The sequence below is a fragment of the Athene noctua genome, chromosome 4 (genome assembly GCF_965140245.1).
Source record: "Athene noctua chromosome 4, bAthNoc1.hap1.1, whole genome shotgun sequence".
Taxonomy (NCBI): domain Eukaryota; kingdom Metazoa; phylum Chordata; class Aves; order Strigiformes; family Strigidae; genus Athene; species Athene noctua.
In genome coordinates, this window is record NC_134040.1 from 8,178,159 (window position 1) to 8,204,044 (window position 25,886).

At 37.9% G+C, this 25,886-nt stretch overlaps 1 protein-coding gene across 2 annotated transcripts in view; it reads left to right on the plus strand.

The window, feature by feature from the left end:
• Positions 1-701: 701 nt before the first annotated feature.
• UVSSA (UV stimulated scaffold protein A) overlaps positions 702-25,886 on the plus strand; it is a 54,776-nt gene continuing 29,591 nt past the window's right edge. Inside the window, exons 1-7 of one of the 2 annotated variants that reach the window (XM_074904365.1) lie at positions 702-926; positions 1,198-1,528; positions 4,230-4,350; positions 5,521-5,940; positions 7,131-7,240; positions 7,846-7,974; positions 22,808-22,925. In XM_074904365.1, coding sequence (XP_074760466.1) covers positions 748-926; positions 1,198-1,528; positions 4,230-4,350; positions 5,521-5,940; positions 7,131-7,240; positions 7,846-7,974; positions 22,808-22,925 — 1,408 coding nt within the window. In that variant the 5' untranslated portion in view covers positions 702-747. The remainder of the gene's footprint in view (positions 927-1,197; positions 1,529-4,229; positions 4,351-5,520; positions 5,941-7,130; positions 7,241-7,845; positions 7,975-22,807; positions 22,926-25,886) is intronic. The other variant, XM_074904366.1, reaches the window with a different exon arrangement.

Here is a 25,886-nt window from a genome sequence, read left to right on the forward strand (position 1 = left end):
AAGCTCTGGAGAGCAGCAGCTGCTCAAGAAAATTCACGTTCTGATGCAGAAGTGAGGAGGGGCCGGGTTATAGGGTGCCAGGAAGGAGGGTCTCGTTCCTCGCCTTCCTCCCTTCATTCCCCGCCTTGTATTACCTGCTTGGAGAGAGGGGCAGGAAGAGGGAGGCCGGAGGTTTGCCTCCCTCTCAGCTCCGGGGAAGCCCCGCTGTAAGGTGTGAAGGCTGGGGGCTCCACCACGCCCCATGCCTGATCTGCCACCACCCTCCCCCCGGGGGTGTCCGAGGGGCAGCACCTCACCCGCCTGCCATCGCCTGGGCACCTCTGCCCTCTCCTCAGCCCTGCGGCCTGTCCCCAGCCGCCCCTCCCCAGGCCTGTGCCAGCCCTCCAGGCCGGGCCGTGGCCTCGCTTGCTCCCAAAACTGCTTTTTGGAATGATTCTTTGGAAACATCCTACATCGGTTCATCATCACGGGGTGCTGTGTGGTGGGCAGCCTGGCTCAGACGCCTCAGCCCCTGCGGCCAACAAAGGGTTAACACACCACCACCACCACCACCACCACCCCCCAAAAAAAAAAAAAAAAGCGAGGCGCGGTTCCTTTAAGACTTTCCCCGCCTTCCTCTAGGCGCGCTTCCGGTTGGTGTGACGTCAGCACGCGGAAGCGGGAGGGGGGGCAGCGCGCGCTTAGAGCGGCGGCGGCGGCGAGGGAGGAGGGAGGGGCGGAGGGGGGGCGGCCCCGGCGGGACGGGCGATGGCGTCGCGGAGGCCCGGGCCGGCCCGCCGCGGGGTCCCGCCGCCCTGTGAGGGCTCCGCGAACCAGCTGCCGGTAGAGATGGACCAGCGCCTCGCCGCGCTGGTGGAGGAGCTCACCACGTCGGGGGAGCCGCGGCTGGAGCCGGCCAGGATGAAGGAGCTAAAGAAAATCTGCAAGTACGGCCTCGGCTGGGGCCGCCCGGCCCGGGGCAGGGCGGGGGGGAGCCGGGCCTCGCTGACTCCCGGAGAGCGACGCTTCTCCGCGGGCCGGACAGCCGCGGGGCTGCCCCGGGGGCCGTCCTGGGGCCTGCTGAGCTGTATGTAGCTTGCTGCCAGCACAGCAGCTGATGCTTTAAAATTTGAAAATAATTTTTTTAAAAGTTGTGTTTTTATGTGCTCAACCTCTTTTTTTAAACACTCCCTTTTTTTCCTTCTTCTCCTTTCTCAGGTCTTCAGAAGAACACATCAACCATGCCTATCACCTGCTGATGACACGACTCAACGAGGAGCACGCTGAGATACGCTTCTCGGCTTTCCAGATCGTGCAGGAGTTGTTCACACGATCTCATAAATTCCGGACGCTCATTATTTCCGACTTCCAGGAGTTCTTGGAGCTGACAGTGGGGATAGACCATGAGCAGCCTCTTCCCCCACCCAAAGAAGTGGCACAGAAACTGAGGAGAGCAGCCATTAAGTCAGTGCAAGACTGGCATGAGAAGTATGGAGAGGCTTACAAGAAGCTTTCCCTGGGATACCACTTCTTAAAGCAGAATAAAAAGGTACTCTGCATTTTTACTTCTCTGCGTGGTTTTTTTATGTCATGATCTCTAGGAGATGTCTAAAGAGAGGAAACCAATCAATATAAAAGAAAAGCTGTTGGAAATGACGTTGTCTTTAGGAGACATACAGTTGAGCATGGTCTTTGAAAGACAAACCCCAAACTTCTAGTTCATTTTAAAAACTCCAGGCTTGTACTGAGGACTGGACTCAACTAGCCTTTTCTCAGGCTGTAAAAAGTATTTCTCACCAGTGGGCTTTCACCCCCTCATTCCTACCTGAAGCCTTTTTCAGAAGGGAAATAATGGTTATACATTCAACGAAGGATAACCAGTTATTAAGTCTTTATATGCCAGTTTAAACTAGCCTGGTTTCTGTTCTGAGCTGTCCAGTTCTAGCTTCCCTGCGCTGTCCAACAGAGGCAGTAAGAGTAGGTGATGGCTCCCCTCAGCTGCAGTATTAGTGTGTCATACAACAAGTTTTATTAAAGAGAAGTTTCTTGTATGTAAACACTTGCTTTTATATTTCCCTTCTAGGCTTCATTTATGTTTGGAACATTCTTCTGCTTTAATATCTCTTTGGAGGTACAAACAGTGACATTGAGAACACTATTCTGGCGTTAACACTATCTATGATGATAATATCAGGCTTTCAATAAACATATTGATTCTCTTTCTCTTCAGAAAGACAGATGTTCAGTGTTCCTAACAGTACATCAGAAACCTTTGTGAGGCATGTATTTCTGTTGTTCTGGTTCTATACTAAGCTAATAGTGCAGCCTACTTGTATTACTTACTGTACTGTGTTCTTTTGTGAACAGATGCCAAAAATTGTATAGAAAAAGGTGATTGTCTTTGAATTCTTCTTTATTGTCTTGCTTAATAAAGAAAACTAAGTGAAAGTGACGAGGAGAAATGCAAGACTGAGATGAGGGAGCTTTAACACATCATAGTTTTATCAGATTGAACACACAAGTGTGTGAGTCAACTTAAGTTTGGCATGTCTGTCTGTGCTGCTGTGGTTATTGGCAGCTCCTCGGTTATGACCAGGTGATCATTTTTTGTGTATTTGTGATACTGAGCTACCCAGCAAGGTTGGTTGTACTATTTTCTAGAGCAGCTGAATCTGAGTGCTTCTAGAAACACTAGTACCAATAGAAACAATCTTATGTAGTTTGAGGACTGTTGTACTTGAAGAGTTGATGAGCAACTGACCTCAGTAGAGGCTTTTATATAAAACCAATTTGTCTTTAAAGTGTTTGCGTAAACAGTACTTGCAAAACCCCAAAGGCTTATTGCACGCTGAGGGGATTATTCAGCAGCAGCAGGAACATTTATATAGCAAGACACTTCTGCATGTTGTTAAGCACAAATTCAAGCATTTGTTTTTTCAACCTCCATGGTGTTTAATGGAGTTACCTACTTGTTTAATGCTGAACGAATATTCAGATGTTTCGGTAAGCTTGAGGTGAGACACCAATAAAATTCTTTGTTGGGCAAAAGCAAGCAAACTCCAGTTGTAGGATGTACTTGGTTTGCTTGACCTGCGGTTAGTAAGTACATGTTAGAGGAGAGAACTTCCAGGACTAGATAGAAAGTGAGACTTATTTGTCCTGCGTAGAGTGAACTCAATGTTGTCTGGACCTGTACCTCATAGGTGAGATTCAGCTTCACTGTTTTACTCTTGTGTGGCTCCAAAACGTTGGTGTAGGATGTCAGTACCTGGGAACCATTACTGTTTGTTGACAAGCTTGGTCATCCAGCAGTGGCAGTAAGGACAAATGTTCAATGAGTGCCTGTAATACAGACACAGCACCAGAGGGTCTGAGGGCTTTACTAGCAGCAAAGTACAGGCTTGATCAGCACTCAGCGTAATCTATATTGAAATTAATGAAAGTTATGTGGTAGCTATCAAATGGAAATACTGTGTTTTCCTTTTTCGAAGAGGTTTCCTTATGCAGTAACATAATCAAGACTCCTTTCCTTAAAGTACAAGTGAAAATTATGTAAGTTTTCAAGCCCTTCTGAGAACAAACTAAAAAAAAAATTGAAAATTTTTTAAGAAACAGCATTTTAAATCACTCAGTTATATTTTAGTCATAAGAAAATAAAGTGAGACTGAATGATAACCTTTCCCTCCATGCCCAAATCCAACAAATGTAATGGTAAAATCCAAAATTTGGTCTTTTTTAAAATGTATTTGAATGTCTTCTACTTTCCTTGCTTATGAAGTTCTTCAGTAAGTGATCTATCTGTCCTCTTGTGGTGATAGTGCTTACAAATTTTCCTAGATTTCCTTTACTAATAGTGATCCTAGTGTGATATTTCCATGTAATCTGAATACTTACCCTGTGTAGTCTCTTACTGGCCATGTCTCCAGTGCTATGACAGAGGTCTTACAAACCCTAGTTTATTCCTGCACTTTAGGTGTGGAAATCTAATAATTTTGGTTTTTTTACCTTATGATTCCTTTCTGAAAGCTACTGATTCTCAGCAGTTCCTTATTAGTAGAAGCAAAAACTCCATTCAGAATTACTGTAGTTATTGATTCTAGGAGGAGAAGAGATAAAAGGAGGTACTGCTGAGCTTTTGGCTGATCGCTGATGTTAGAGAATTTTTCAACACAGATAAGGATCTTAGGAAATAGATTTTCTATAAATTTCTTACGAGGAACGTTACACTTTTTTCTTCATTTCCTCCTTAGGTGGATTTTCAAGATGTGCATGCCAGAACTGTGGCTGAAAGGAGGAGGGAAGAGGAGAAGCAAAAACGACTGGATAACATCTACAAAGAAAAAGCCAAAAGAGCTGAAAAAGAAGTGGAAGGTGAGTTGCTTCAGTTCTTTTAGTGTGGGTTGGGTGGTTTTTTTAATTTTTAAAGCAACCTTTTTAAGGTTATATAAAACAAATTCTAATAGCTATCCAAATAATAGCTGACCACAGAGGATGGGAATACTACATTTGCTAGATCTTGACCCACTGTGTCTCTCAGCTAAAGAATGTCAGGGGAAACACGTGGCACTCCTGTGAGCTCAGGGAGAATGAAGAGATTGAAAAAAAAAATAAAAAATGTTAGCAAGTAAAGGTCTGGTCTGTAACTCAGTAAAGTATGAATGCATGACCTCAAGCAAACATATCATGAGACTTTTCAGAGCTAGTGGCTTAATTTCTGTGTCATTGACTAGGCACAGACTTCTCCATACCTTCTTGGCTGATGAACCTAATGATACTGCGTATATATACAGTCATTGTGTTCTGGAAGTATAGGCAATGTTCTGCACAGGAATCCTGGATGCAGTATAGGGTATCTCTGAAAAGTATTGTACTGCTGCTAAAAAATGTGTCTAACTGGGTTTGGAATCTCTAAACAATATGTAAATAGCAAACATATTTCTGCAATACAAAAGAACAGAGATAGTGAGTATATTATGTTGCAGTTACAAAGGGTGGTTTAGTTAACTTACTTTGGCATATGCAATGCATCCAATTGTGTCTGCATTTATTCCGCATGCTAGAAACAGCACGAGGGTGGAATTTTAAGGAGATTTAACCTTCTTAAAGACACTCATTGGTAGCAGCTTTTTGAGCAGTAGCATCTATTCATGGCTACACCTACAAGCATAACATACATGGCGGTAGAATGAACCGCCAATATCACTAAGAATATCCTCATTGAACCTTCTTCTCCTTCAAATTCTATGAAGTATTGTGTTATCTTTTCACAGTGAAACTTTAGAGAGCATAGAGAAAGGAGGAACACCAGCTGTAAATTTCTTGCTCAGGAAATTCTAGATTTCCCGCTTAAGAAAAGTATTGTCACTCTTATAAGGACAATTTCTGAAGCAGTGAGAGATCTATATGGCTACATTATCACTGGTTACTGGATAAATGGATTGCCCCTGTGGCAGTCATAGTTGTTTTGTAAATATCTCTGCTCTGGAGACATTAGCATTTTGCAGTATTTAACGATATTTTAAAACAATTGTCTCTTGCTAGAAATGTCCCAGGAGATTGCCAACACGCTGACAGAGATGGAAAACTGTTTCCAGCTTCTGATGCCAGATCCTTTTGACTTCACTGTGAACAACACGGAACTGGAACCCCACAAACAAATGTCTGCTAATGAGGATAGGCCTGCATCCCCCTTGTCCTCCCAGTCCTGTTTTGAATGCGTAGATGATGAACAGCCATGCTGCAGCAAGGACGTTCTTTCTATTTCTCAGTGTGTTAGAACTGATAAAAATGAAGACTTAGATGAAAAACAGGAGAAGCCTGAGAATAAAGAGTTAGATGGAGGCACATGCTCAGAAGTTCAGTCTGGTGTCCCTGCTCTCAGTGATGATGATTACCAGACTTTTGTTAGGAACCATGGGCTGATTTCACATAAATATACTCTAGACCTTGAAATCTCCACAGGTACCTGGAAAATTTTTTTCACATATAGCTGGAGGTAGCTTTTGTCTGAAATGCTGTGTAGTTGTGATTTGGTTTTGTGGTTTTTTTGGTTTGGTTTTTTTTTTTTTTGGTGGTGGTTTTTTTTTTTAATGTGACTTGAATGCTGGGGTTCCTGGACACCATTTTGATTTGGGATTTCTGGACATGAATTTATTTTGGAGTTCTTTTCTATTTCTGGTTCATCTAGTAACCTTTCTTAGGTTTGGGTGTCCTTGTGTGTGCTTAACAGATTTTATTAATGACCTTCTAAGGCTGAACTTTTGAATTAGTTGTTGTAACCACATTACACTTCATAGCACCTATAATGAGTTTTCTGTGTTAAAAAAAATCTGTTTACCATATATAATTTTCTTTCTCATACACATCACTACTCACCTCTTTCTCTCTGTAGCTGGGGTATAAGCTGATAATTTTAAAATCTTATAATTGCGTGTTTCTTAAATGTGTTTTTTTCCTTGCTGCTGATGACTTACAAGAGCAGTAATTAGTTTTGCTAGGAAGTCTTAAAGATTATGATTATACCGTTTTTATATAATTTTGCTAAAGTGAGTTACCTCTAGAAAAGTTAGGATGGTTGTGCTTTAGCAGTCTAAGTGAAGTTTCTTGCAAATAATGTCCTAACAAAATTTCATGTGCAAAGAGCCAGTAAGGCAGGCATCCACTGTGCTGGCAGAAAAGAATTGGAAACGTATCCCTGGGGCTTGTGAATGACTAACGGGTGAAAAGTACCATTTTTACTTGGGTAGTGGCATACTTGGCTTCTTTGGCAATCAAATCCCTATTGCCACTGGGGCAGAACATGCAGAAACTGGTACAATAATGTCCAGTTCATTTGAACTTAGGACAAGATGTGATGTAAATAGTAAGACTGCACTTGTCTGTGGTTATCTGACAGTTCTTTAGTAGTGATGGTTTAACAGCTCTTTCTGTCGTCACTAGACTGAAAGCTTTTCATCTTTTCCTCTGATATTTTTTTGAATGTGTGGATAATGGTAGAATAATGAACAGAGACACATTCTGATGTTTGTAATTTTCCCCAAAGTGATCAAATGCTTTAGAAAGGTTCACATCTACTTCTTCCACTTGCCTTCTTTTGCTCCTATAGTGAAGAATAAACATCACACACTCTTTTTTCCCCCTGTTTTGAATAGATATAAAAGTGCATGAGAATGAAGATAATAGTGCCATAATAAACAATGTCATGGATGCTCACAGACTTCTCAGAAATAAGTTCTGGCCTTCTGTGCAGTCTTGGATTCAGGTGAGAGACAATTTTTTTCACCTCTTTGATAAAAATATGGAAAAGCAGGGACTGGGGTACAGTAAATCTTGAGGGAGATCAGGCAAAAAGGAAATTAAGGTTGAAGAAACATCGGTGTAAATAGAAAAGATTTCTGTTTCAGCAGGGTGGACAAAAGCAGCCACATAACTTGCTTGATAGCTCTCAACATTAGGGATGTTACCTACACTCATACTTTGTTTTTTAAGGTATTGTAAAATGGGGTTTCTTCACAAAGGATTAAAGTAAAATGTAGCATGTTTTTGTCAGACATTCTGTTTCAGAAAAACAGTATGTCCTTTCTGTCAATTGATATTACTGCTCAGGAGCCTTGTGCATGGAATTTGTCCTATAGAAGGATACTCTTGGGAGATGTTTATAGCAGCTGTTCATTGTTTGTTTGTCTTTAGTAGTTGCTATTAGCTTTTATATTCTAGATAGGAAAAGTGGTTTCACTAATTGTTACTTGTAAAATAAAGGCATTTGTGACAATGTTGTTTCATTAATTATGAAGGAAAACTGAAATATTTTTTTTCTTAAATGACTAGGAAAAAAAAGAGTAAGAATGTTGATTTCTCTCTTTGCAGTTATTTACCAGAGCAGGAATAAATGATGATCGTCTAAAATGTGTCATTGATCTCAAGAATAAATTGGAGACCGCTATGAAGAAATACAAGGAAATGAATATTTCCTTTAAAGCGAGAAAAAGAAAAGTGGTGAGTGGCTTAAAATTCTGTTTTACTAGAGGGGAGCATTAGTAATGTTTAGTTTGTATACAAAAAATATGCACATTCTCTCAAGCCTTAATCTGGGAAAGTTTTCAACACAAGTTTTACAGACAAGTACACTAATTCAGCTGGTTGCAGCTTCACTCAAGGGATTTGCACTAAACACCTGTATAAGTATGCCAGAGCCTTGTTATTAGACAAAGCCACGTCAGGTAGCGCTGTTGTTTAGGATAGAGAAGTGGTTAAATTCAGATTTTACTTACTATTACTTTCTTCATGTGTAACACTGTCACGTCCTCAGCTTTTGTGCCTATTTCTCAGTAAACAGTGTGTTTACAACTTGCCAGACTATGCCAGTGTCTCATAATTCAGGGAAGCAGTGTCTCTGCTTTGGAGCATTTATTCTCTCTAGTGAGGATGTAATGTGATTTAGGATATCTTAAGAGAATTAATTGTTATATAAAGCTTTAAAGTGTCAAAATACTTCACGAAGATTAGCTACCTATGACAGTTTCTGTGAAATAGGTAGAGCTTGTGAATAAATGGAGTCTGAAAGATCAAATGCTGTATTCAGATGCAAAAAGGAGTCTGTGGCTTGTTTATGTAGCAAAAATCAGCTGCATAACACTCGTTTCTGTTGGCTGAGATCAAACAAAATTACTGTATAGCTTGACATGAAAATAAGTGTTTTGGATCAGAGTCCAGAGTGGAGTCTGGTTTATGACTGGATTGTAAGAATTTGATCCAGACACTACACCTTGGTCTAAATTGTGGTAGCCTCGTTTAGCCATGACTGAGTGTTGTAGACTTTGCTTTCATTGTACAAATGAAGCTTTATCAAGATTAATCTGGTTCATCATCTTAATACCTACTGATGTACCGCACCAGTCAAAAATGCCAACTCTGAATGAAAAGTACTGAACGACTGTCTTGTCAGAGGGTTTTTTTTTCTCCAGTGAAATATGTGTGCTACCTTTATGCAACCAGCTATGAAGGAATCCAGACATCTGCTGTCATTCCTGCCATTTGCTTGACAGGACTTCATTTGCTGCACCTCTGCATGGAATATTGGTTGCTATATTTCTTGCAAGATATAAAGGACATTCAAGCCTTGATTTTTGTTTCTGCCTGCATGTGTATGTGTTTAAAGTGGTATTGTTACCACTTCTGGAGATTGATCAATGCTATATATATAATGTTTGAAAGCTAATAAATTCCATTGTTAGAAGGAAAAAAAAGGGAAATACATAGTAATGCTCATAAAGAATACATTCAAAATGAGGCAATGCAGATTGAGGTATTAACTTAAGCATTGAAAACAATATATAATTATTCCTAGGGTTTTTTCCCAGTGGAAGATACCCATATTTAATGTTAGTGCTGAGTAAATTTATAACCTGAACATAGAAAGCTTTGTGCTGCAGAAGGAAACTGTATAAATTATCTTTTAATTGTGTGTCAAATGACTTGTTGAAATGTAGAAACACAGTAAAATGAGTCTGATAGAACAAAAATAAACAGCATTTCTTAGACCATGATTATTAAATCCCCATCTGTTAAGTATTTACATGTCAGCATATGAAACACTACATACAGCTCCTCTTTAATTCAGCATTGCTGCTTCTGTCTGTATGTCCTTGTGATATTGGAGCTATAGTTCTTGCCACACCAGAGTGTTGCTATCTTCTGTATCTTTAGATACAAGAGAAGTACCAATAGTTTGTCCTTCAAAGCACTGGCTCACAGCCATCCTGGCAATGCTCAGTGCATTACAGATATTTCTTAGCATGTAGAGTCAGTGAGTGCTGTGACCTGCTCATGAGCACACTTAGAAATGAAGGCGAGTGTTTAGTAAGCAGAGAAAGAGCATAAAGTGTCAAGTGTGGAGGGTCTGGTGTAAATTGTCCAGGTTGTAGTTGCTCTGTGACATCTCTGTGTTTGGATACGATAGCAGTTTTCCTGGCAGCTAGTGACTGCAATCTGAGGTACATGTCTCGTTAGCTGGAGAATGTAAAGGTGAGTTGTTTGTGTACTTGCTCATTTCTTTGAGTGTATTTATGATCCTGCACCACAGACAGGCCTTACTTTCTGGGAGAAAGTGGTTTTATTTTATTAGCAAATACAAAACAGAATGATAGGGACTTGGGAACTCGGCTGGGGACTTGGGCTTGCCCATTCTCTTCAGACTTTCTGATTTTCCTTCATGCTCCTTCCCTATGCTTCTGTGGCCACTCATTTCCCCCATTTTCATCTGTTCCATTCTATGCTTTGTTTCTGCTCTGTCCATGCAGGGGGGAAGGAAAGGCTTTGCCCATCCTCAGGCTGAGATCAAAAAAGTTGATAAAGGGAAGGGTTTAGTGAGAGACAGTGAAACTGGAGATTTAGTACTAAAAACTCCGCTATATCTCTCAATCCTGCAGAGATTTAAACTGCCACTTAAAAGAGGGAGGATCCTGGAGTCCCTTACCATTGCCACATGTCATTGGTACTCTTGTTTATCTGAGCAGTTACACATGCATGTGGCTGAGATACAAATAAGGCACATATATTTGGAGTAATTCTTGATGCTATGTTTCAATATGAATATACCAGCAGCGTAGCTGGATGGAAGTTACGTTGAGAGGAAGAAGTTGGTGCTTTACCTGGCCTACCTTCACAGAAGAGTCACCTGGTTGGTTCGGGAAGGTGTCTGCTTTTGGCAATACTCACTATTACCTCCATGCTTTCCATTGTTTCTCGGTTTGTTTTCCAGATCACGGAGCACATGTCTGCAAGGCAGCATCCTTAGGCAGTCAGAGCATGTTGGAAAATTAGCATAAAATATTTTTTCTGAAGTTTTTTTTGCCTTTATCTTTACTGAAAAATGGAAAAGCCCCACTGCTTTGCAAACTACAGGAGAACTTTCTGTAGGTTTACAGAATTTCTCTCATACAAAGTCACTTGAAGGAAAACAGACCTTTATACAGTGAGACACTTTGACTTAAAATGGTTTATAGTGGCAGGAGATACAACCACCTCTTTCTTTTCTCCTCCACGATAGTGAAGAATTCAAACCATCAGAAGGCCTTAATTATAAAGAATTATAAAGAAATCGTTTTTATATAACTTCAACCCTGCCAATGCAAGTTAGGCTATGGCACCATTCTACACTTACCTCTTGGGAGCTGTGGGAGGAGAGGGAAAAGAATAACAAAGGTTATCCTTTGACTGCCTAGAAACAAATCCTTTGCAGCAAGTTTTATAAATGTTAATACATCCTAGCTGCCCAGACTGTGCATTCCTTCTTCCCATTGCTCTGCCCCCAGCAGATCAGAAGTCATCCAGACATTTCTTCCTGAGCTGTTATTTTTTCAAAGGGGTGGATGATGCACAGAAAATGAGTCTTACTGTGTCAGTCAAAGGCAAATGAGGTTTTGTGTGCTTACACAAGTTATGTTCACTGTAGTTAAATACTTGTTTGGAGTATGAATCACATGTTGGTTTCTGATAGGAAACATTTTGAGAGCATAAGCAGGAGTTTTGAAACATGTTTTTCTATGAGTCTGAGTTTTAGCTGAATCTAGAAGGAAGAGGGCAGAAGCTGTGAAAGGACTTTTATTTCACAGTACCTAGGGGCTCAGACATATCCCTTCCTTTCTCTGAATGCCTGCTGAGGATAATCCGGGTGCCCAGCAGAGGGAGTGCATACTGCATGCTCGACATTTTTCTCTGTACCACCTTTACCCAAAGCCAGCCATCATCTCCAGGTAAACTTACTACAACAGCAATACACTAGAGACACTCCGAGTTAATTCTAGGCTCTATTTAGATGAATTATTATAGAAGTACGATTGTAATTATTGGCTGAGATTGGTGTTTAAATAGAAATTCCTGTTTCCAGAGTTTTAATTCTTTCCTAGTAATAACTTGCGGTTGAAGTGTTCCTTTAAAAATCATTTTTCCTGGTTACAAATAGTTTAATCTGTTAATGTCTTCCCTCTTTTTCTTAAAATACTGTTCTTTTTTTCCTTTAATGTCAGATTTGCAGCTGATTAGATGTAAATGATCTTGTAATTTTAAAAGTTAGGAGAGAACAAGTGTGTACTGTATTTTAAATCATGATTCCCTTACATAATTTCCATAAAGGATTATACATTAGAATAATATTTGAGGTTCTTGCATTATTAATAGAAATGTGGCTCGTTAGCTATATTTTGTACACTGAGAATATGTTTGTCTCTTAATTACCTTTGGGAGGCCATAAAAGGTTTACTACTCAACCTGGCTAAACTTGGCCAGATAGAAACCAGTAGACAATATGATGTGAGAAACATCCTGCTCATTTGTCTGTCAGCGCAGCGATCATTTAACAGGCCTATTACATTTTGAATTTTTAATTTCAAGTTATATTAGCAATCAGGGATACATAGTTTTTCATTAACTGCCTTCATTACTTTTTGTTTCACCTTTCCTTATCATCTGTCAAATCTAAGCGTGCACTTGGATCTTGATTTATTCATGTACTTAATTTTATCCATGTGAAACATCTGGTTGAATTCAATAATGCCATTAATAATTAGATTTGGAGAAGGCTGTCCTTGTGTTGTCCAGAACCTGATCTGATCTCCAAACCTTAGTGCAATACAAGTCAGAGTTTTTTCTGAAATAATAATGTCAGAAAATTGTTACAAATAATATTTACACGCTAAATATTTGTTGGTCATAATTTAGTCTTAAAATATTTTAATACATAAAAATATTAAAAATTTAATAATGAATTAATCAGAGCTCTATCAATTACTTGGCAGCAAGACTATTTCTGATTTTTTTTTTTTCCATATCTTCAAATACAACTTGGCATTTTATCAATGCTAATGAGTTATTTCTACCTAATCATCTTGTAGCTTTGTAACCAGCTCTTTAAGTCTTTTAGTTAGGTTAGTGCCTGCTTTAAAAAAAAAGTCGCACATGAATTTTAGATCAAAAGCAAAGGCTGTATTGTTTTTTCTTTCTGTAGCCATTTTCTGTAGCTTTCTGTAACAGCTTCTTGTACTCACATCCTCCTTTTTTTCCTCTTTTCTTCATTTTGGAGAAGTTATTTCTGGGGGGTAAGTAATTTTCCTTAGTAATCCCTCACCATGCCTGAACCTCATCTGCTGAAACATACTCAGACCAAGGAGCAAGAGAGATGCCTTTGTATAAGAAGTCTTTTCTTCAGATGATGCTTTTAAATTGCACGTAAACAAAGCCCCCAACTCTTAACAAAGTAGCCCTTTCAAAGCCAAAAGCGTTTAATGTTGAGATTTGAATAGTAACTTGATGTTGATTGTTAGTATGTTTTCCAAAACTTAAGAGGAATACTGGAATATTTGGTAATTAAATCAGCATTACACCTAAAGATGTCCTTTATCAGATTATATACATCATTAGCATGTAATATGTTCAGAATAAATAAAAGGTTAATAATGTCTGTCTGGTCAAAGTAGTAGCCCAGGCAACATTTTAATTTTTTACGTTTTGGCTAGCTATTATTTGTCAAAAAAGGCACATCAACCGTAACGGTAAAAGTGAACACAAGATCTTTAATGTCATACAGATGCTTATGCTGCTTCTTCCCTCCTCCCCCATTTTAATCATCATATGATAATTATTTCTATCTGTGGAACATCCTTCATAATCACTCTTCAGCTAAAAGAGCTTTTCAGGTTTTAAGTCCTATAGGATGTAGGACTGATAGAAAACAAAACATTTTAAAAATCACTGTAAAACAGTACTATCTTGTTAAAGTGTCTAATCAGCTAGTGTGATGTTTTGGGTGGCTTTTTGTTTTGTTTTTTTTTATTATTTTTCTAGAGCTGAATGCTGCTGTCGTATATTTTTTGCTTTGCACTGGCTATGCAGCCTGCTACTGTTACAAAGTTATTAAAAATATCTTGTTATGCAGATCTAGCCATGAATTCTTAAAGTTGTCACCGTGACGACCTCTGATCCCTATCTGATTCGCAGGTCGCACAATGCAATTTGGAGCTCTTCTAATAGAGTGTAAAATAAAGTAGGATGTCTCTATCATCAAGTTAACCCTTATGTTAAGTATTTAAGTTTTTCAGGCCAAAGGGTCATCTCCCTTGATTCATCTATGAATACTGAGCAGCGTGTACTCTGTAGGTAGTAGATATAAATTTCCTTCCTGCTTTTTATCCATCCTACCTTGCAAGGGGAAGCAGTATATTGAAGAGAATTGAATGTATTTGTGAGGTTCAGTAAAAGTACATTGCTAAATGCGTATTTATAAATGGAAAAAAAGAAAATTTACAGGCTTGGAACACACACTAACACATTTAAATTTAGTTAATGCAATATTGAAGTAAGGATATTCACGTCTATTGATATCTCTGTACCTAAAATCCACAATCAGGAATACATGTCTAAGGTATGTGTGTCTTGCGTAGGATATTTTGTTGACTGTTGCCCTTAATAAATCAGGTTTATTTGATATGTGTATTTATCTGTTAAAAATACAGCTTCTGAAATAATTTTTAACAAATACGTAGTTCAAATACGTAGTTCAAATTCATTCATAAATGTGATCATTTGAAGGAAGCTGCAGTTTCGTACTGATTTTACAGTTGACATCTATGCAGATTATATCATGAGACAGGGGCATATGTACATTAGTAGTGGATACAAAGTTTTAGTAGCATGAATTTGATCTGGCCTAAGCGATAGGTGGTAATTCATCAAACGCAGTAGCAATTTTTTACATGAATGAGTGCTAATGGGAATCTTGTTATGTCACAAATTTTTGATGAAAATCACATTTCCTAAAATTTCATAAAGATGATGACTAGTGGTTAATTTTTTTTTTTTCTCTTCAGCTCTAAAACTTAGCTTTTTATCATGTATAGACCTCTGAATCATAAAGGAATTAAATAATTCAAAATGCTGCCTAAAATATTTCAGGGGTTCATAGGAGTACTTCTCGTCTCATAAATAACTTGGACTTGCTGAAAAACCTAAAGATGACACCGTGGAGTGGAGAAGGAGATATTTTTGGTTGACCTTTAAGTTATCAGACCATTAAACAACTTTTTGGTCCAGGAATGGATGTAGCCAGTCCCGGACCTCACTACAGCCTTAAACAACGGCTTAAACCAATTTCATGTGGACTGGTATGCAGGGAGTGGTGTGTGGGGAAGGGCTAGTCCAGAAAGAGGGGAGTGTTTGAAGAACTAGGGTGTGTTCAGGGTAACACTTGTAACCTTGACAGTGGCTATATGACAGCTGCTTTCTTTAGTGGCAAAAATGAGTTTTCTGTCTGCTTTTAGGAATGGGAAATGCCTGGGTATCTCTGCTCTGAGTACATTCCTGTCTTAGCCTGGTCTCTAAATGTGATTTCACATCACTCGGCTTGTACCTTTGCTGACTTCATCACACCTCAGTCTTTGAAACTGCAAACCTTTCCTTTTATGTTAAGATGAATGGAAAAGAGCAGGCTCTTTACACAGTTTCCTTACTCATGGTTAGCCATGAGTTAAGAAGAAACCAGGTTTGGTTTTCAGGAAACAGGTAATGTGTGCAACACATTTTTATGCTTGTCTCTTCTCTTGCTAAAATTATTTTATCTGTTCTAGAATTCCTGAAACATTAAAAATTCTACCAGGCGTTTCTTATTGTGTTATGCAGTTAGCAAATCTACTTCTTAGCAGGCAGGTTTTTTGTACAGGTTGCTGTTGTACTACTTGTGGGAGCTGAACAGGGAAGCAGCTTAAATATTTCAGTAGTGATTTTATGGTTGGCTTAAAGATGATCTAAACACAAGCAGCAATCAAAAGACATAGTCCTGTCTCTGTTTCCTCCCCTGATGATTCCCAGTGCCTCCCTTGTACTAGCAATAGAGCTCCTGTTGCAGCAGGGACCTGAACTGGCTGGAACCTAATCCAGAGAAGATTTCTGTACCAGAATTAAGCTGAGATACTGAGACTGTCCCTTTCAGTAAGTGAATAAACTCAGGTAACACAGATCCGATTATGGAGGTCAATCTTTTCTTTAATCGGAGGGATCAAATCGGTGGAGTGATACATGATTAGCTCATCTCCCAGTGTGAATGAAAAACTGGATGAAAAAACATACCACATACTACTGTTAAAATATTACTTTTTTTTAATTGTGCAATAAATTGCAGTACCTGATGTATGTACAGTAAGTGCATGGGAGAAGTAATTTCCTACACTTCTAGAAATAGGATGTAACCTTTATTTTTGTATAAATATTACATTAAGACATTTAAGGGACTAACACTACAGTCACTTCCAATAAAACAAATTAAATATAGGTATCAAATGTAGGTGGTCATCAATAAAACAAATTAAATATAGGTATCAAATGTAGGTGGTCAGCATAAATTTTGTGAGATTCTTTCTTTTTTTTTTAATGTTGGGGAAATTTATTAGCTTTAATAATAGAGGGTATCCCACTTTTGTGTTAGCTCTCTGGGATACATGGAAAGGAAAGGTGTTGTTAACTACCAAAGATCTCAAAGTTTTAAATAGAACTGTTACACCTCTCCTGAATGTATTTATTATTTATTTTATGAAAAACTTGGATTATGCAAGAGATTTAGTATTTAAGTATTTAGTATTTAAGTATTAAGATTTAGTATTTAAGTATTTAAGTATTTATTTTATGAAAAACTTGGATTATGCAAGAGAACTTTGCATAAAGTGCATAAAGAAATAGTGTGAAAGATGCATTCCTAAATAAAAGTCAGCTTGGCCAAGTAGCCTCTGTGCTGTTGAGCAACTACAGATAGAATGAAAGGTGATACTTTTACTGGTAAATATAAAATGTGGTTTGCCTGGACCACATATCTAATATGCAGTCATCTAGGTTTGAATTTATGCTCAAATCACAGGGCAAAGGGGAGGGAGTGTATGTGGGAGGTCTCTATAAATACAGATCTCTTACTAGTTTATGTTTTCCTTGTGTTGCACAGAGGAAAATTCAAGCATGGTTCTGAAATCTGTCAGAATACCAGCATTTATTTCCAATCATGCTATGTTGGATAATATAAAAGGATGGAAAAGGAGGAACTTGTAAAAGTCCTTACATCTAATATACGCTGTTTGACTATTCAGTTTCTACTGCTGGCACTGAAGAAATTACTTTTACCCAGTCACTGTTTGCTTACATGGAATATCCCCAAATTTCATTTAAGATGACTGAAGTATGTTTCATGTTGCTGTCTAATAAAAAAATGTATTTGCTTAAGGTTGCCCCTTTAACTGGATTCTGCGGCAATAAATATTCTGGTTCCCTAACCAAAAATCTTCTGCCTCTAGAAAAATATTTAGTTGGCTTTGAGTAGATGCACATGAGATATTGGCATGGTGGAATAATTTGCAAGATCTTCCAGTGAGGGTATTAGCATATAAATAGCAGATGCAATGACGACCATCACAGCTGAGTACATTTAATTTTTAGTTTATAAGATAGAATGGGTTTTTAAATGCATAGCCATCAAGCCTGCTGAAAGACAAATGAAGTTTAGAGTTCACTTGTCTGAGGATGCCTTACATCATTTTTTTTTAAAAAAGGGAAACAGACACGCATAAAACTGAACAAAAGTGATTTCTTGGGTGAAAAGTAATTGAGATTGCAAACCAAGTTAATTAGACCATGCAAAATTTATTTAATGGTCCCAGCTGTAGTTTGCGAGTGGTGTTTTAGTAAGTAGATAGGACTTCTTCATGTGCTATCTTTTCTCTTCCTTCTTTTTCTAAAATAATTAGTAAATGCTGTACATCTTGTCCTATAAACTGATTGCATTGTATATTTCAGTCATTTTATTGCTTGCTTTAATTATGATTGCAGAGGCTCAGGTTTTTAAATCCTCTTAACTGAATGTAGCAATCCCTTTGTATAAAACTGGGAAAAGGACCAAAGGCTTTTCTTTATATCTTTCCAAGTGTTGTGTGGTGGGTGGAGGTTTTTTTTTCAATTTATTTTACTGGACAGGATGGATGAACAAGGCATTTAACTGGAGCTGTGGTTGCACTGCATTACACTAACAGTGGAGGCTCTTGGAGTGTTGACTCCATAGTAGAACATACAGTTGCATTTCTACTGGCATCCAATATTTTCAGTATTTTTAATAAGATGGAGACTGATAAAGAAACATCTGCTTTTTCAAATTTTTTTAAAGAGTTAGGGAGGGAATGATGTGATTGCACTTGTCTAGCTGGAAAAGTCAGCACTATTTTAAGTTTTAATGAAAATTAGGAGAATTGAGGAGTCACTGTTCTAACTGATTACAGTAAATGCATGTGTATATTCTGAAATTTTTTTACTGTATTCTCATATGCAAATAAGTTCAGCCCAAGAATCTGGAAATTGTCTAGCTAAATCCTATTACCTCTCACAGTGAGATACCTAGTCAGGAATAGTACCACATTAAAAAACCCCATGTAGTTTTGCAAAAGCATTGATTCATTTAGATAAATTATAGAGCAGATTAACAGTGAGCAGAAAAACTTCTCTCTGTGCAACTTGAGGAGCAATGGTGGTACAAGTAGTCTGATGTCTGGGAGTCTGTTTGGTCTCCCTTACGATGGATGGACCATCTTCTAGCGACAGGGAAGTTCACCCTTGTCTCTGATAAGAATGCAAACTGTTAGTGACTTTCCTCAAATTAAGTGATAATGAGAATGGATTTGAGAACAGGACCTCTTTTCCCCCATCTTTTGACAGTTTATTGAGAAACCAACGACTTATCTTAGAGGTATTTAATTCTGTACAGGACAAGAAAAGCTTTACCTTGCAGTATTTATCACTTGAGCTTATACTTCAGATATGGCATGCTAGAAATGGCATATTGCTTGTTTTTATCATAGTCTCATTTTTCTTGTTTGCAAGTACCTGTTCCACTCATTCCTAAAGAATTATAATTTACAAATTCTGCCTCTCATTGTTGCCTTAAATATTTATGTCTTCTAATTTAGTTGTGGATTGCTGATTTTATTTTTTTTTTAATTGACTGGAAAAGTTTATAGTGGAAAAGTAGGTAATAGGTAGCTGAACTTTCATACTGCGTCTGTAGAGTTTGCTTTGGAGCTTTTTTTCATGTTTGAAAAGTGGAATTAAAAAAAAAGATACTTGTCTGACTCATAATGGTGCCTGTGAGCTCTCCTCCCTTCTGTAGAAAGGGAACAGAACAAAACAGCATAAATGGGATGGTTCTGATGAAGTACCACTGCAATGAAGTAAATTGAGATGTAACTACCCATTTACTACTGTGCAACTTTTTGAATTTCTACCAGTGATAACTTTAATATTTTAAAGTAAAAATAACTTATTTATCTTGTTAAAGATTATATCAGAATAAAGACTTCATGTCTGTTTGAAGGGGGCTTAATTCCTTATAGTTAGCTAGGCAGTTAATTTTTTTTTACAGGAAATCTAAATTTAATAGAAGACCCCAGGGAAATTCAAGGGTGTGAACAATAAGCATAATATTTTATGAAAATGACCCCCATATTTAAAATCTGGCATTATATGTTATGCCTTGTAGCACCAAGTCCACATCTACCTTTTAGAAAATTAAAACACATAAATTCTGTTTAGTGTTTGATATGCGCTGCACTAGCTGAAAGCCATAATGTCCCTAAAACCTTGGGTTGCTTTTCACCTTTCATAAATTCCTGGGTAGATTCTATACAAAAAATAATTTTCAGCTCCGTGGCTCATTGTTATTCAAACTTGATTGATCGTCGTCATTTACTCAGTGAGGAAGTTAAGTGCTCCTGTCATTTCCGAAGAGTATAATTGGGACGTTTCACAGGTCAGCGGTAGTGACAGGTTTCCCTTTTGATTAGTGTTAGACTGATAACAAAAATTACAGTTTCCTATGATTAATGTTTTCTATAGTACTTGAATGCACAGTTCATGGATTGTACCTAAACAAAGTGAATTTGCATCTGATTATGCCTTTTCTCTGTCAGGCTTTTCACGTGCTTTAAAGTTTTAGACCATGCAGGTAATACAGCAAAGTTGCTCCTAATGCAGTTTTCAAGTTGAGGATTAGTGAATTTTAGTATGTTAATATACAGACAGCTATGTGCCTCCAGCACCATGTGAACAAATTAGAAGTTTCAATCAAAAGTAGTACTCTTGAATTCTTTCTAGTCCTCTCAGATATGTCATGCACATGAGTACTTGTATTGTACCCACTGATATTTTAGGTACCATCTGGCAATTTAAGTTAAATGCTCAGTCTAAACTGATTTGGTTTTTTGACTAGTTGGACATTATTTCACAATTCCTTAAACCTGTTGCAGTTTCTTTGTTTACAGACTACTTCTGAGTAAAAACTATGGAAAACCACCAAATTTACTTTTCTTGTTTTATAGGTGAAAGTTAGTCAGCTTATACATTATGGTACAAATTTATAGACAAAGATCATCCGTGGCAAGTTGTAGCTTGTAATGTTGTAGCTTTGTAGTAAAATCTTTTTAATGGCTAAATGGAAATGGAAACCGAGTATGGAAAGTACGATTGTTACCCGCTTCAAGACAAAGAAATAAGAGTGGATGTTTTTTCCAAACTTAATTAATTTGCCCCTAACATAAAAAAGCGATTGACACCACCAGCAGAATTTTGAAACGAAAATACAATCAAACAAGTTTCTCTTCAATCTCTATTTTTCAGAGTACAAAACCTGATGACGTTTTTCTAAAGGCCATTGGGAAGGTCTTCTAAAAGTTGTAGTTGAACACAGACATTCTTCCATGTCTAGTGCTTTTGTGAGTTTGTGGTCAGTGGTCGAATATTTGACCCTTTCTTTGCATTAACACTGATTTGGTTTCTGCTGTGGAGGTCAGGTTCAGTGTGTATCTGTCTTGGTCATGCCAGGTAGGGCCTGGATTGCCTCTTTCCTTTAGATGGGGAAAAATGATTGCAATGGGAAACAAGAACTAAACTAGGGTGCAGGATCCTCCAGAGTAGCCTGAAGGTTGGCAACTCTCAAGATAGTGATAATTAGGCTGATGAGACTATGTTGTGGTGGTTACCTGTCTTTGGCAGCAGGGTACTTCCAAACGTGGTTATTTTAAAATGAAGACTAATCAGATGCTCTCTGGTAAGTATGTAGTGGTAAATCTATTCTTCAGGACAGTGATTTTTTTCTTCTTTTCTGTTTTTCCCCGCTGGAACTGCAGCTCTTAAATCAACGTAATTTTCTTAAACAAAAGGAGGAATCATACTTCTAACTTGCATTATCCATTATATATATGTTAAAAGTGTATCAATGTGTGTATTAGTATCAATTAATGTTCTTTTAGAAATTAATTCAGTTCAGTTTACAAGTAATACTGACCAAAAAGAAATGCTGATTTTTTTTGTGTTTGTTATTTATTTTAAATTTTTAACAACATTCAATAAACCAAGACTGGTTCCCAGGTTTTTTGGCTTCAGAGTATATGTATGATTTAAAAAATTCAGCTGTGCAGCTGTGACATGAGATTAGAGTAGTGAATTAAACTGGGAAAATTCTGCTGCAGGCAATACCTGCAGTATCCTCTGTTGCTTGTAACAATGAGTAGTTGATATGAATATCAACGTTAAGTCAGGTGCAATAAGAGAAGTAAAGAACACAGCTGAAAATAGTAAAAATGATGCCACTCCTTATCTATTGCTTTGGCTTGCTGCAGTGAAGTTGAAAAAAGTGATAGCCGGTATTAAGGTTGGTTTGTGTGAGTACCCTTATTATTTCTTAGACTTTTAAAAGTGCATGGCAAACATACATAATTCTTGAAAACAACACCATTATCACATTACTGTAACTCCTAAGGTGGGCAAAGGAAATAAAGCATAAAACCTCTATCATTGCTGCCTTTTTAGGGTAGTTGGCATTTGCTATTTTAAAGTTCTGATAGTACAGGCTGCATCTAAGGTGGCACAGATTCTTTTAGTTAATGTGTAGTATAGAGTAAAAATTCATTTTCGGGTATGGAACATGCTTAGAAAGAAAAAGTAAAGACTTGCTGGCATATGAAGTAGTAGCTAGCTGAAATGACATATAGGAAGCCAGTTATGTGAACCCTGGTAAGTTGGTAGGAAATCCATTTTTATTTTTCAGCTAGTCATAGCTATTCAATTTCAGACTGCAATGTAGACCAAGTGCACATTTAAAAATACCATTTTGTTGGTCTTGACCATCATAATGTGTGCAGTCTAATGGTATGAATGGTTAGGATGTACCAAATTAGTTAAGAAACGATTGTATGAAATTATTTTTAGTGCTGTTATGAGGAAACACACTGAAACGGTAGTATACAGATCTGGATATTCTTACTTCGGTCAGTATTAGCTTGCCAGTCCATCAGCTTCCCCTCCTGTTTGCCTGCTCTGATTTTGAGCTCTTAAACAATTTGTGATACTATTTAACATGCTACAGACTATTTGGATGCAACTAAATGAGTAATCAACCAGAGGAGAAGAGAGAAGGCTATTTGCTCATGAAGTCAAAATCTTGATGTTATTTTAAGATTTTTTTGGTCTTATTTTATAGCTTCACACTTTCTCAGACTTCACCAACTGCAAGTGTTCTAATGGATAAAAGGGGCTTTAAAGAAGCCCTTAGGATAGAGTATGGCTTTAGAGATAAAATGTTAAGCAAAGGCCTAATCTTAGATAAAGATTAAATGCATAATTAGGGAAATACTTTTGACAGAGAGTGGTCTCAGAGGGCTATCAAGATGTCTAAAATATTTTCAATGTGAAGGGAAATGAAAAGCAGTCTTCACTTCTTAAAAACAAACAAAAAAACCCAGCCACAATATCTCTGTAGATGAAAGCCTCAGATGACGATGACGACGATGAGGATGAAGATGAAGATGAATTTGTGGAGGTCCCTGAGAAGGAAGGTTATGAGCCCCACATTCCAGACCACCTGCGTAAGGAGTATGGTGAGTTTGCCCAGCTGTGACGAGCCTTATCCCTGCATGTTACTGGTGCACTAAAGTAAATAAACAGCCATTCTGAAATAATAAAGTGATCAGTGGTGTGGGTAATCTGACTGCTATGAGGAAGTCATTACATAGATACGGGAGCAGCGATTCGCTCTAGATAAACAAATACTTTCTAGGAGCAAGAGCAACTGAGACGAGAAGCTTATTTCGTTCCATCATGTTCCACTATAGTTTAGAGCCAGAAGCAGCACTGTGCGTGCTTATAAGTGTGCTAAGGGGGAGTGAAGGAATTGCAAAGTAAATCTGTAAATGAGCCTGAATATTAGAAATACTGGTAACAGTCTGGTGAGATAAGGTTTTGTACTATCAACTGCATTAATAGGAGTTGGAGATTCACAGCCACTTCCACCCATAGGGTGGCCAACTTCCAGCTCAGAAGGAAGGCTTTTTTGTTTAGGTGTTGCTATCACAAGATGTTAAATGGACTTCAGCCTTCAAGTGCAGAATTATAGCCGCTGAGCACATACCAGATGACAAAACGTAATCTTGCCTTCTGTTATTGCATTCTTAAAGATATGTTTTTTAAATAAAGTTACACTTATAATGTGGTTTTGTGAAATCAAGAGGGGGGAGTTACTGAGGGAAGTTCATCTTAAATAATTAAATGTCAGTGCATTACTCCTTTTCCTTTGTACATCTAGCTTATTAAGTGTCTGCAGCTTTGCCTCTGAGTAGCATTGTGTATTTTAAGATTCAGATTTCAGTACATTGTAGAGAAGGAGAGGGTAGCTGCCATCACATAGAGAGTTGGACACTCTCATAAGTTTCTTGGTTCTTTTCTCTGTATTTGTGTAAGGCTGGTGCTGTGTTATGCCTTTTTCAATCCTGCTCATGCTTATTTTTAACTTGCCTGTGGTTTCCATCATAAAAGTCAGGCTGCAGCTATTACCTGTATAAGGCAAATGTTTCCTTTTTGTTGAAACAAGGGGTTGTGCCTGTGTAAACCTGAGATGATGTAGCTCAAGTGACCTTTTTACTGTCTTTTGCCATCAAATTTGGCTACAGACAGCAAAAGATGATCAGTAATAATAACCTGTAGTGGCTGGGGTCAGCTCAAGGATGTCTCCAGGTGTGAGGTCCTGCTAGTACCTTAGTCCATCTACCTCATCTGGACTTGACCTGCCAGGACACCATGGGAAGTGAGGCCTGCATTGATGATCTGTATCTCTGTGTTAACCACCTAGGGACTTGCAGCAAGTCCAACTGGCTGGTTTCAGTTTGTTTGAAGGAAGTAGATGTGTCTGTTCCTGTATGCGTTTAAAAAAATGTGGAAATTTGAACTATATAGAGGACTGAGAATAGTGTCCTGGTGAGCAGGTAGCTATAATGAAGTTTGACATGACTCTTGGCCTATGTGTTACTTGAAACAGTCCATAGACGCTTACTTTGTCCAAGCAAGAGTTGGGAAAGATGAAGCAGAACTGGAGTATTGAGATAGTGAAATGAGAAGTGGATGTGTGTGTTTAAACAAGAACACAGAACAGTGGTGAAGGGCTGTAGGACGTAAACTCAGGAACTGGGCAGCTTTTTATTTTTTTTGTTCATGGAAAGAAAATTCTATATTATACCAGTATATGTTGGCTATCCCAACTACCTCAGTCTTGCTATAAATACTGAGTAAGTTCTGTTGCTAACAGTGGGACTTTCAAAAAAGTAAAATAATGGAAGAGAGGTAGCAGCCTTCCAGACAGTTATGAAAAGCTTCTTATCTATACATAGTTAATGAAAGAGTCAGAAAACACTGACAGTGTTAGTAAATGAATAAGCAAGTGAGATTATAACAGAGCTATGGTTCTTCTTTGTTTTGGGTTTTTTTCCTTCCTTTGGCAGTATTCCTTGTGCCAAAACTGATATTTTTCTTAGTAATGCTAGGCGCTGGAACTTTTTTTTCATATCTTTAACAGCAGTGTGATGAATCCTAACATGCAAAAGTTCTGTTTATACTTGTTAACTTCCACTGGAAGTGAAATTAATCTCTTCACTCTCCCTCTCTCTTTCATCCCCTGTCTTCCTCATGGACACACATTTTTACAAAAGCAAGCATCTTACCACCCTTTGTATAACACTAACACAATACTTTGTTGCTATTTTAATTCCTCCTCATGGAAAATGATAAAAGAACAAGCCTACTCTCTACTCAAGAATATTTTAAAAATCTATATAAAATGGATTAAGAAATCTTCAATTTGTATTTAAAGTATTGCTGATTGGCTTCTTCACAATAATATATTTTCCTATCAATCAGAAAACAAAACCTCTCTCTCATTTTGTATACATGTAGTTATGTAGGAGCTGATGGTCACACTTGGCTGTTCTTTATCTGATGTATTTGTTAAAAATAGCATTTTGAAAAAAACGAACCATTCTTGATGTTCCTGAAGGCAATTCAGCTTTTCTTGCTGCCATTTAAAGTTAGGTAAGCTCCCAGTTCAGGAAAGAGCATGAAAAGAATTTAGAACTCCTGAGAAGCATTCAGGCAATCTCATGAAGCATGTGCTTTCTTCTATTTTTGTGTACTTAAGTGCTTTCTTGGACCAACTGGTCAGATACTAACTCAAAATATGTTTCAGAAGCTGATACATAACTATTGCATAAATCAACTGACTTTGGTGTAATTATTTCAGGTGTGCGTGAGGAAAATGGAGAACTATATTTGCTTTACAGGATTCCGTTCTGCATGTGTTCTTAATAAGCAAAACCAAAATAAGCATCACTGGCACATTTAGAAAAGTGAATTATCATATTAAAATATACAAGAACATATTTCATAGTAGCAAGCTGTCATCAAGAGTTGGCTGTATTAGGCAGCCACCTCTCTGAGTGAAATGTTCTAACTGGAGCATTAAACCTTTCCTGTAAGGTAAAATCTCAGTGTTGTGTAGAAGGTGTGAACGGTTT